Raw genomic sequence first — 12,539 nt, 5'->3', positions numbered from 1 at the left:
CCCCGGTCCGCAGATGGATGCGGAAGGAAATTTACAGGTTGCCATTGGAGATGCCATAATGAGATGACGCATGCTAAAACTATTCCACAAACGGAGGTATCGTGCGACTATTTGTGTACCTACCGAAATTCTGTGCTCCAAATTAATTGGATGGGAGAGAAAGAGGTGGTTAAGGGTAAATCTCCTATGATGATGGAACACCCGACAATTACATATATGTTCAAAACCACCATTGTTAACATGGCCGGCTCCGCCAACGAGATGGGTGGCGCTGTCCGTCGATGGGTCATTCTATGCTGAGGACGGTCCGGCAGACTCGGGCATGATCTTACGTGATGATAGGGGAGTCATCTTATTTGCGGTATATCGGCGTATTTTCCATTACAATGAGGTCTTAGAAGCGAAATACATGCGATTATGGATGGAGTAAGTCTTAATATCTCGGATTGTACGGTTGCTCTTGCGGCACTTGCTAATGGGTCTCTGGACAACTCAGCACATGGTCACCTCTTGAGGGAGATTAAAGGTTCAATGGATAATAGGGTGTTTGTTTCAGTAAAAGTTTCTCGTGACCAAAATAGGGTTGCACATAACTTAGCAAACTATAGCAGATCTGGGGATAGCACTGTGTGCTGGCTTAACCTATCCCCCTTTTATTTCCGAACTTGTTGCCAAGGATTGTAACTGTGGTCTCCCCAAAGAAATAGAGCGTGATATTCCTAAAAGAAAAAACATCACATATGGTGTCTACGGCCTTACGCACCGGCTAGCTAGTCGACTCGTGCAAGACCTGCAACACGGACGCTCCAAACAACCTGCCCGGGCTCCAATATGATCACTTTCCTGAACGAATTTTTAGCTACCAAACCTACTAGCACACGATCGATCTAACCGAATAGAACTAGTAGTCCTACAACTCAGCTTGAACCTTGACCGCCATCTCCAAGTCTCCAACACGTGCTTGACACCCTATTACTACTTTAGGCAATCAAGATTATTGCTAATATCTTCCGCCTGCGCGCCTCCCGTCGTCTTCGCCGCGCCAACTCAACCCCCTCCAAAGGTTCGTGCCCAGCTCTCCTCTCTCTCCCCCTTGGCGTGCGTGCTCCCTGATGGTTCCCTGGTTGGTTTTGCACCCATCTAAACCCTAGCTATCAGATCCACTTAAGAGCAAGAGATACTCCATTAGCCCCCCTTGCAATCTGTGAGATACCAAATACCCCAACTAATTGGCCAATCCACGTCGTTATTCAGCCCATGATTCTCCTAGTTCGTAGCAAGCGTATACACCCGGAGAGATCTCAAGAGAAAAAAAAAAGAGTAATTAATCGTTAGTTGAGACTTGAGAAACCATAAGGGTTCCTAAAGAGAGTATTGAATCGTTTGTTGAGATCTCGTCCATGGAAGTAGGACCTGCGAAGAAGTTAATTCTTGCTGCTGCACCATGCCTCGTGGTTCATGTGTGTAAGGGCGCCGTCGTATGTTTGTCTGCAGCTAGAACATTAGAGAAGGGTTTTTTTTCTACATATTTCCATTATGAACTCTGTAGTCCAGTTATGTTCGTCAACCAAACTAATTCAGTAATCGTCCATAACTGCATGGACTGCCGTTGTGATCTCATTACGTTTACTTGTGTGTTGCCTTTTGTTGAACCAAACAGCTCCTAAAGGGGTTGATGTGTATTGGGTTGGGTGGCTCTAGAATATTGGGTTTTGCTGCGTTACATATAGTTGAATGATGAAATCCAATTATTTTCCACGTACACAATTAAACCCTGTGCAGAACGGAGGTAGATTGCTAACATCTCAGATACGTACACTTTATTTAGCACAACTGCCTGTTTTGACCCCACACTCTGCAAACCTCTAAACCACAACTCAGTTCTAGAACTTCTTTGTTCCAAATAAAACAGCTTCTTAATTGATTGAATTCCATAGTAACTTTTTCTCAATTTACCATGGTCAAAAAATGATATCTTTTGTATTTTGACAATGCCAATTTTGCCTTTCAGTATGCTACCATATAAAAATGGATTCTAAGGTGATTGCTGCCGCCAGTCTAACTGGTGATCTAGTGGTGGAAATCCTCTCCCGGGTGCCGTTCAAGTCCTTTTGCCGCTTCAAATGTGTCTGCAAGGCATGGCTTGCCTTCGCCTCTGATCCATACTACCATGAGAAACTGCCGAAAATTCCTACTGGTCTTTTTTACGGAGGAGGCACAGATTATTGGCCTGTTCCCCAACTTGTTAGCCTGTCCCCAAATGATGAGAGAATTAATGGGGCTCTTACATTCTTGCCGCACCATGAGCATTTACAATTTGTGGACTGTTGCAATGGCCTAGTTCTTTGTAAGTACAAGAGCAGATATACTTCTCCGGAACCTTGCGACTTCATCGTGTGTAACCCTGCAACACGGAGTGGAGGTCACTTCCTGTTCCTGATACTCACCCTGACCCAACTGAGTTCGTGGGTGACGCTTTTTTGGCCTTCGATCCATCATGGTCGGCACAGTTCTATGTCATTTGCATTAAGGAGAAGTTTGATGGTTATTTTCCAGGTATCAACAAACTTCAGGTGTTCTCGTCTGGCCTATCCACATGGATTGTGGATGTTGCATGGAGGCCTTCTGTATATATTTTTAATCCACACCACTTTATTGGAGGAGTTTTGTACATGCACACAAACGGGGATGCCATTGTGGGGTTGGAGGTAATGGGTTCGGGCATACCACCCCATGATTTTACTATCAAGTTGCCGCATTGCAAATCAGATCTTCTGTCTTGTTGCTTTGGTCAATCATCAGGGTTCTTGCAGTGCGCACTTCCAGAGGAGAGCGGTCATACAGTTGATGTTTTCAATCTTGATACTTGTGATTCCGCCTACAAATGGTCTTTGAAGTATCGTCTTAGTATGAGCAATGCATTTGGAAGGGACGACTTGCTTCACAGTGATGAGGATGGTTGGTTCCGTTGGCTTGATTATCACATTGTCGCTCTTGATTCGGAAAGAAAGGTTCTCTTCCTTGTTGATAATGTTCGAATGAAGCTTTTGTCGTACGACATCATCACTGGGAAACTTAGCGAGATCGAAGATGGTTGTCGTACTAACTACCTTTATTATGTGGCATGCTACTCAAAACTTCCAGTTCTCCCCTCTTTTGAGCATAGACAAGAAACTTGTTAATTATTCAGGTTCTAGCTGACAAGAAACTTGTTAAGGTTGTGGGTGTTTGTGTCTGTTTTACAATACAATCTATTAGGTTGGTAACATGGTGTAGAAACAGAATAACCTCAGTTGTATCGCAAATGAGCTTAACTGGCTAAGGACCATTCTAATTTATGCAAGCTGCTGTTCTTATATATGATTAAGCACACCTTCTGAATGTTCTTACCAGAATGTTACGGACTGGAGATTGTACTATATATTTTCCAACTTCTCTTGTGCTTACATGCTTTGCTTTGGGATGGAAATTAAGGTGATCTGTGAAGGAAAGAGATGGGCAATGTGGAGAATTCACGGACACTCCTCATTCTTGTGTCCAATGTGAAAAATATTTTTTTTACATTTATAAAATCACAAAAAATGTTTTTTATTTGACACGGTGCATGCACGTGTTTCCTAAATGTATGTACAACTCCACACTTGATCACAGGTCATGGATGTTCTTATAAAAAAAAGTGTGAGGAAAGACTTTGTTTCTTTTTGGGTTTCTCCTGTGCTTGCATGCCTTCTTTTCGGGAGGAAAAGATGGTGTTTTTTAGTGCCCTTTTGAACAAAACAGGTACGCAATGTGGGGAATTCACTCACACCGTTAATTCATGTGCCCAATATATATATATCAGTATGTTTTATTCACGTTAAAGAAATGACTGTTGCTTCCAGACTTACACATATATGTACAATTTCATGGATACTTTTTTTTTTGATAAACTTCTTCTCCTTTATTCATTCATAAGTAAAGTAGTATCGTCTACAAGTAAAGGGATAACCTCATTAGGGGTGTTATCCATCCAAACACTCGGAGAAGAAAACCTAGCTAACCTTGCTAGGTCATGAGCTACTCGATTACGTTCCCTATTACAATGATCATAAATGACATGGGAAAAACCTAATGACATGAAATAACAGTCGTCTATAATGGATGAAGCGACTGAAGAAGAGTAGCCTTGGCTCAACGCATTCACCACCTCCACGCTATCCCAATTCACTTCAATCTTACTACATCCAACAGTATTAGCAAGATTCAAACCAAACCTCACTGCAATTGCTTCTGCTGTGAACGAGTCGAAGCAAAGGTCCATCTTTTCATTAGCAGCCGCTATAAATTTCCCCCTATGGTCCCGGATAACTGCTCCAAATGTTGCTACGAGTGTGTCACTATCAAATCCCGCGTCAACATTTAATTTCATGTAACCATACTTTGGTTTCAACCAAGCATCTGAACGGATGTGAGCCTTTGGGCTGTAAGAGATGGTATAATTTGCTATTAAGCCTCTCACTGACATATTGATTTGATATGCATTTTGAGTTTCTTCGTCATGTGTCAATTTTCGCCTTTCATACCATAAATACCAAGCCGTCGTTGCCATCGTTTCTCTGAACTTCGGCAAGCCCAACACTTGGATTTGTTGTTCTGGAAGGCACAGAAAATGTGCCAACACAAGCTCACCTGCCTTGTCAACTTTCAGTGCCTGTTTGATAGCAAGCTCAAGACCGAGCATCTTCCACACGTCCATTGCCAATTTGCATTCGAACAACATATGTGTTATGTCATCAAGCCCCTGGTTACAGGCTGGGCAACTCGGATTTATTTTCAAGTGCTTATTAGCCAGGATAGATCGACAGGGAATAGCACTCTGGAGCGCGCGCCACATAAATATTTTTATCTTTGCTGGGCAAACTAAGTTTCATACCGAGTCCCATGTATAAGATGGGTTTGAAGCTCCAGCCGTTGATTCCAACTTGTGCCCAAATTGAAATTCCCATTCTGTATGGTATGCAGATCGCACCGTGAAAGTCCCTGACTTTGTCATGTTCCATGCCAGAAAATCTGTCATCTCATGTAATGGTAGTGGAATGGCCAAAATCCTTCGAACATCCACTTGCCAGAACGTTTGGTTAACCAGCTGCTCATCCCAACTCTTTCATGGATACTTTTCTTTCACATAGCGTTAAGCACTCTTGCTTTCTGGGGGGTTTCCCCTGCTCATTATATAGCTCTATAACCGTGCATGTGTTTTAGCATCATCCAGGACTCCGTGCCCCAATGGATAAGGCGCTGGTCTACGAAACCAGAGATTCTGGGTTCGATCCCCAGCGGAGTCGAGTCGCCTTTTTGCGTTTTTTTTTCAAATCTAACTTCGTACTGGCCCCACCCCATGACATTCAGCTACATTACCGTAGCTGAATCTCACAGTAAGATATGTATAATTCTTAATCTGCCCCCAAAACCATGCACACAAAAAATATTCCGACGCCAAATCGTCATGGAAATGACACGTGCATATGCCGTCCCTCTCGTGTATGAGTGAGCTACAGCTAACTGCCATACACACAGGAGGCACAGCGTTTCAATCACAAGACGGCAAAAATTAATATCATTTGCAAGATCATTGCAAATTGTACAGAAACAACAAATCTCAATTGGCATAACTGAAAAGCTCTGCACAACATCACTTCGCCACTTTGGCATAAATACACCGGAAAGCCGTATCTCTATATCCTTTTATCGCGGGAAGCTGTAACTATGTCCTGGTACTGGAAAATGTGATTGTTGCAACTAGCAACAGCTGTTTATTTACTGGTCAAAGATCGATTATGCATACGGACTTGAAGAACAAAGAATATAGATAGATAATAGAACACAATCTTCAGGAGAAAGGGATGGACACAAATTACATCTCTACATAGAAAAAAGTGGAGTACTGCCATTGTTTGATGAACGAATGATAATCTATCACCCCGCCTGCTTTCCATCAAGGGTGTGACGACTTGTGGGCACGGGGCCGGTTCGTGAATACCCGGCCATTGCTTCTCACAAAGTGTGTGATCCCGATGCAAAGACCAGCCCAGAGAAGTGACAGCAATAAATGACGAGCATCATGCCGAGCTGCAGCAAAGAGAGAGATTGCAATTGAGTCGTATGCATCCATGCATTCTCCAAATTGACATCTATGTATGGTACAATCAACCAGGACAACCGAGGTTGCAGCTGAGTTATATGCATACATTTCCCATCAAGGGATAAACATGTCATTTTTGTTACAATCACCCAGGAGAACTGAGTTACGACTTGCAAACTGATACAGATAGCCGTAACTGTTATGATACCAAGTATATAACGAATGCTATGGTAGCATCCACTGGAGCTTTGACACGCACTTGACACATGCATCAATCAAGATTTTTTATGTATTATTATGGGTGTTCTTTATCTTGAGTAGGCAACACAATCAAGGATGGTTATAAAAATATTAATATGTGTAAGTTAGGGCAAAAAAATCTTTCCGGGTGGCACAGCTGGAAGTATGTAAACCCCACCGGGCTTACTGTAGTAACAGCATGACTCTTATCTATTAATCCACTAAAATATGAAAAGAACTGCAAGAAACTTGCCCAAACTGGATTTTGGCAAAACATGCTAGTTTTTACCAGTGCAATACAATTATTTAGGGGCAAAAGTTGTGCGTCCAGCATTGCACCCAAAGAGTTCTCAAAAAACAGACTTCAAAAGTTTCTGCTTGACAGAATGCAAGCAAATCATAGCAAGTACTAGTTGACATAATTATCAGAAGCAGCCAACCAAATCATAGCAAGCACTAGTTGACAGAATGCAAGCAAATCATAGCAAGCACATATTTCAGGCTGTCAGCAGATTGAGAAATCTTACCATGTCTCAGTGACATCATCATGAACATAAAAGCTCCGGAAACCAATGCAAAAGCAAGGCGGGCGGACTGTAAAAGAGGAATAGCACAAGTGAGAGATCTTTTCTATTCGGAAAAGAGATGAAACCCGTTTCTGTATCCATTCTAGCTGTGTACCATACATAACTATATGCTAAAGTGAGTACCATGTGCCTGCAATCATGTGCCTAGTACCAGCACGCCCACAAGGCCAGGTACATATCAGAGATATTCCAGAGCTGACCAATACTAGAATACTACTAAATAGGCATTTTCATTTTTCAATGAACAACTTCACAATCTGACAGGTAAGAACGGAAGCAATAGTAAAATTGTACTCACCGCATAGCTCTCTACAAATCCTGCTTTTGTTGGAGGTGCCATGTCTCGACTAACAGATGTGATGTAACGTCCTTGAAGAAGATCCATGGCATCCTATAAAGGACAACAAACAAATAGATATAAATAAACAATGAGGCACTTGCATCCCAGTTCAGTTTTTTTACTGGAAGTAAGTTCAACAAATGTTGCCCGCATGATGTCCGAATTTTGGAAACGTAAGCAACACAAAATTACGAAGGATGCTTGTTTGGCCAACAAGACCCTCTTCAAACATAATAGTCCATTTATAGTACATTTTTTCCATGTGTCCAGCAGATTTCATGATATGTAATTAGTTGCATTCGCACTATTCAATGAACAACGAGATGTCACCATAAGCTACCAATAGTTTGACGTTTGTGCACCATCAAGATGACGAATCGACAAAGTCTCAATCGTGAATTTACTTGGCTACTGACAAAGTGACATACTCACGAGTCTCACATGCATAAAAGCTCAGCTGCATACCTGCTTCGTCCCATCTGCGAAGTTGTTCAAGTAGTATCTAGCAAGTGAATACTGGAGATCATTTAAAATTCCCCGGGCACTTCGCTTCCCGTACCTTGTAGACAAAAAATTAATGTAAAATACAGAGACAAAAAATATATTATCACCACTATGTTTCAGCAGAAGTGTTCATATAGGCAATAAAATGAGCTTACAATAAGTAGCAGTAACATAGGAGAGTTCCAAGAACAGAAGCATATCTCTCAACGATAGTTATCTGTTATCTTAGGCCCATTTGCTCTAATAGGTGTTGACGTTAACAAAGAGACACTACCCAAAGGGTATTCAGTTGCCACAATGATGGGGAGTTTGCACCACAGATTAGTAAAATACTCCCTCCGCCCCATAATATAAGACGCTTTTGTAAGCTATGTTAGTTTGCAAAACGTCTTACATTATGGGACGGAGGGAGTATATCTTTACGGTTTCTCGTTATCTCAGTGAAACTGGTACAGACTATGGAGATTTGCTGCGAGTGGTTCAGCTGTGAACATAATCAAGGTGGTGAAAATACTAATATTCCTTTTTGGAATGGAACTGAGTTGTCTTTCTGGAAAAGGGGGGAACTAAGACTAGCAATAGATGTAAATATATTGCACTTATAATGAGAACATGCAAATTGCGTTGTATAGAAATTACCGAACAAAATCTCCCTTCAAAGCAGGAGTTCCGGAGTACTGAATACTTATTGCATCTCCATGATTGGCCCACACTGGAAAATGATTTTTCTATTTCAGCAACACCTTTTAAATATACAAAAGCATGGGAGACATACAAATAAGAAAAAACCAGGCTAGTAAATGTGAACATAATACTCACAAACTTTGTAGCTTGCATCAAAAGCTGGATACTTGGTTATTGTATCGTTAACACCAAAAACTTCTATTTGTTGAAGTTGGCTCTCCAGAATTCTTCTCGCAATCATGCTCTGTTTTGTCATAGTAGAGATTATCAGCAAAGTTAAGATATACAGATAAGAACTGAAAGTTGGACAGACGGAAGAGATATATAAAACAAAAGAAAGAACGGTAGTAACAGACTAATCCATGACAGAAGAATTTATAAAGATAGAAGTAAATATAATGCCTAGTTATCCATGACTGTGAGCTAAGCAGGGTGACCCTGTCATGCAGTTAACCACACCACAAAGATAGGGACAAGGGATTTGTCTACCAAACATGTTGAGCCTTGGAGATGAGAAATACTAGTGATAACATGGCCCCATTATATATATGACTCTCCTCCTAACAATTCTCGACAGAATCGATCTCAATATAAACTAGGTAATGATAAATATATCAAACAATTAATTTGTATCCTAGGTAACTAATTACACTATTTAGGGAAATAGATAACTTGATTGGAAAGAACCATCCTAATTCTCGACGCAGGACCACTACTGCAGAATTGTGAGTGACTTGGTACTGGCCATCCCTGGCATGGAGCAGCAGCAACCTTAGCAAGCTCAGTTCGCCTGCCCTCAATGTAGACTAGGGAATACCAACAAGAACCCGATTACCATAAGAAACTGTTTATTGTCTCCTTGTGTGATTTATCTCTTGTCTTTTACTTTGCGCTTTTGCATTTCTAGAATTGCATTGTCTGCTTGCTTGTAACCCTAGGATAGCCTCGACCTAGTATCCTAGAAATAGGGTGTTGGTGCACCATGCACTTAGCAAATACCAGATTATGAAGGCATCAAATGGCACAAAACTAATTCTCTTGAGTTTTTCGCACAAAAAAATTGCTAAAAGGTTTTAGAAGTCTTCTATTCCCACCCCCAACGCTCATATTGTCATCCTTGATCCTACATATTGGACTCAAGTTGTTTGCTAAACAATAGCCCATGTAAAAATAATGTCAGTCGTGCCAAGTGAATTAATTAAAGTGTTATTGGATTACAAGACCTGTTGTTAAAATTGAGATTCATATGATAAGGAAATAAAAACTGTACTTGGAAGTTGGAAAGATGTACCTGAGTTACATTGGTACGATCTAAACAATCAATACAATTATTTCTGACAACGCCGAGCTGCTCCTGAATTTTCTCGCCTTTCTCATTCAACAGGAAGTACCTTTAGCACAACATTGTTAGCAATACCATGAGAAGGAAAGATACCATCGAAGGATATAAGAATCTCTAATATAAAGCACAAGGGAACATAGTAGATGGATGTACATAAAACCACAAATTGTTCTTCACTTTTCTTCCTAAGACGAAAAAAACTCAAACAGCTACACAGGACAGCACTAAGAGTACAACTGTAGACATGATTCAATTTTCATGTTCTGCCAGGAACTCTGTTTTACCAAAAACAGCATATACGATGTAGCTCTTTTGAGGCAGATGCACTAGTGCCTTCAAGGCTCCAACCAATACCGAAACCTTAGAAGTGGAGTCGAAAAATAAGTTGTTCGCTAATAAGATGACTGGGGGTATGATGGTATCGCTTTTCTATATTGTAATGTGAATAACCAAGCACCATAAATAGATTATGCCACTTTAGTAGCAAGCAAAGCTAACCGATTAACAATTACATCCCCGGCTTAAATATTACTTGTACAAATCTTGGAACACATCAAGGAGCAAGCAGATCATATCAACCCTATTCCTGCTTTAAGATTTGTGTAATTTTTAAGGGAATAAGCATAGATCAATCTCTATGGTTAAGAGATTGCCTGATTGCAGAAAAAGGAGAAAAAACATATCAACTGTTAAGAGATTGTAATTTTCAAGGAGCAAGCAGATCATACCAAAGCCTTTCAGAGAGGGGGAAAACATACAATAATAGAAAAGTAAAACCAAACTTAAATGTACAAAAGTGATTGGTAGTATGCCATGGAAGATGGAACAGAAAATAGTATATCTTCTGGCAACATACTTGTGTTTCTTCAGGTAATCCTCAATTTGCTCATACAACTGTGAGAGGCGCTCAAAGTGAACATGGCCACAAATACGATGGAAGTCAAAATGCACATATCTGCAGAAGACAAGCTTAGATACACATTTAGCTACTAAGACGCAATATGATAACTCTACAGTAGATAGAAACAGCAAAATAAAGCATTACCTTACATCTTCACTGAGAATTGGTTCGATAGATTTTGCATATCTTTCATGGAGTCGGCCTTCACCACCTTGCTGAATATAGCCATACAGGAAAAAGAGAGGTACAAGATGAACATTACATGGAAAACAGAATAAAGTTAACAAGCCAGACTCATTAGGAAAGAATGTGCTACTCATGCTCTGTCTGAAAGAAAAATCCGTCAACAATCACTTCATCAAGTATTATTTTTTACCAATCCGCAACATAAGCTGAACAGGTAAATTAATTCCATGTCAAGGAATAAATCATGCCAGAGAAAGAAATAGCACGCACGTTACAAGTGACTGAGAATCATCGATTTTTAAAATAAAGAATTTGAATCTAATTTTGTAAATTAAACACCTTAACCAGGAGCAGAAGCAATGTGTGATGGCATTTTCTGAAGCAAATATATCTTAGCTTGAACAGAGCACTGGTTGAGCTAGAAGGCCAAGAGCACAGTACTTACTGTATTGACAAGATCAACAGCCAAGACAGCTCCATATTTCTTTTGTAAGTCTTTGAAGTGCCTCTCAAGTACACTAGGCTGAAGAAAGATAGAAAGAAGCCCAAGACAAATTAAGAGGAAAGAAAATAGTAAACGCAGCTTGGATTGCTGACCAACGTCAATAAAACAAAGCACAAGTTGAGAGAGTTCACCGCTTCCTCTTGTCTAACAAGGTCGAAGCTAGGTTTGTATGTCAAATCAACAATCTGCTCCCACAAGAATGGCATAGAACCTCGAACCTACAAAACATATAATTTGTTAATGTTTGGAGGTGGTTAAAGTTTTTTGACTTTTTTTGGAACCAAGAACCAACTAATGAGACTATTAGTGCTTATACAAAAAGAAAGGGTAATAAAGAGGCTGTCTGTATGTCTGAAGAAACTTACTTGTACATAGGATGCTGTATACCCTTTTGATTGCATTATCTGCTCTGATTCAACGAAGTTTGCAGCATAACCCTCTGGATCAGCTCCTCTTCTCCACATACGAGTACCTTCAATATAATAGCCTCATGAGGTGTTGTTCGATCATAGGGCATCGAGTTTCTCGAGAACAAGAAATCAGGATATAACATTATATATTTGAAGGAAACTTGTGAATAATCTTATTTTGATGTCTCGTAAACCTCACCTATCCTCCCTGTGCACCTACGTGCTATCAGGGTCACATTTACCTTCTCTGACCCAACTTCTGCCTGGATATTCTGAAAACCTGATATTTAGTTAAGTTGTAGTAACTCACACTATAGGGCTCATTAAGTTTCACATAAAAATACATCATCTTATATATCTGGCCGTTACAAAGAGTAAATGACATGTAAGACAAGGATACTGCCTTGAATGACTGGCAACAAATACTGGTCCAGCTGTAAAAGGAAAAAGGCAGGAATCAAATACTCTGCAGATATTGGTTATAACTCCTTTAAAACTGAAAACCCAACTAAATGGCAAGACTGATCTTACTTTGTTCTCAATTAGAGGTTCCAACAAGTAGCTATTCCACAGAAATCTCGGCTCTGCCTGAAAAGAATAATGCTCATTAATCTGTGAAAGAATAGTTATACTGATAGCTGAAAATGCAGCCAGCCGGACATAACAAAGATAGCCTGGTACTGGTATTACATATACAAGTGATAACCAACAAAGCCTCA

General features: G+C 40.3%; 1 protein-coding gene and 1 non-coding gene across 2 annotated transcripts in view; one reads left to right on the top strand and one right to left on the bottom strand.

Annotated features, from left to right (window-relative positions):
- Positions 1-5,251: 5,251 nt before the first annotated feature.
- TRNAR-ACG (transfer RNA arginine (anticodon ACG)) lies at positions 5,252-5,324 on the top strand. Its single transcript has one exon. It is a non-coding gene; the product is annotated as a tRNA-Arg (tRNA).
- Positions 5,325-5,594: 270 nt separating this feature from the next.
- Positions 5,595-12,539, bottom strand: part of LOC123068473 (phosphoinositide phosphatase SAC7) — a 9,674-nt gene continuing 2,729 nt past the window's right edge. The window contains exons 5-19 of the mRNA XM_044491058.1: positions 12,352-12,408; positions 12,221-12,254; positions 12,020-12,100; positions 11,776-11,882; positions 11,542-11,628; positions 11,351-11,428; positions 10,864-10,934; positions 10,675-10,773; positions 9,768-9,867; positions 8,612-8,720; positions 8,432-8,504; positions 7,754-7,847; positions 7,247-7,339; positions 6,889-6,955; positions 5,595-6,108 (exon numbers count right to left, since the gene is read on the bottom strand). Of these exons, the coding sequence (XP_044346993.1) occupies positions 5,975-6,108; positions 6,889-6,955; positions 7,247-7,339; positions 7,754-7,847; positions 8,432-8,504; positions 8,612-8,720; positions 9,768-9,867; positions 10,675-10,773; positions 10,864-10,934; positions 11,351-11,428; positions 11,542-11,628; positions 11,776-11,882; positions 12,020-12,100; positions 12,221-12,254; positions 12,352-12,408 (1,284 nt within the window). The 3' untranslated portion in view covers positions 5,595-5,974. The remainder of the gene's footprint in view (positions 6,109-6,888; positions 6,956-7,246; positions 7,340-7,753; positions 7,848-8,431; positions 8,505-8,611; positions 8,721-9,767; positions 9,868-10,674; positions 10,774-10,863; positions 10,935-11,350; positions 11,429-11,541; positions 11,629-11,775; positions 11,883-12,019; positions 12,101-12,220; positions 12,255-12,351; positions 12,409-12,539) is intronic.

Source organism: Triticum aestivum, chromosome 1A (genome assembly GCF_018294505.1).
Source record: "Triticum aestivum cultivar Chinese Spring chromosome 1A, IWGSC CS RefSeq v2.1, whole genome shotgun sequence".
Lineage (NCBI taxonomy): Eukaryota > Viridiplantae > Streptophyta > Magnoliopsida > Poales > Poaceae > Triticum > Triticum aestivum.
Note: the sequence above shows the minus strand (reverse complement) of the source record. Positions and strands in the feature narration are given on the sequence as shown.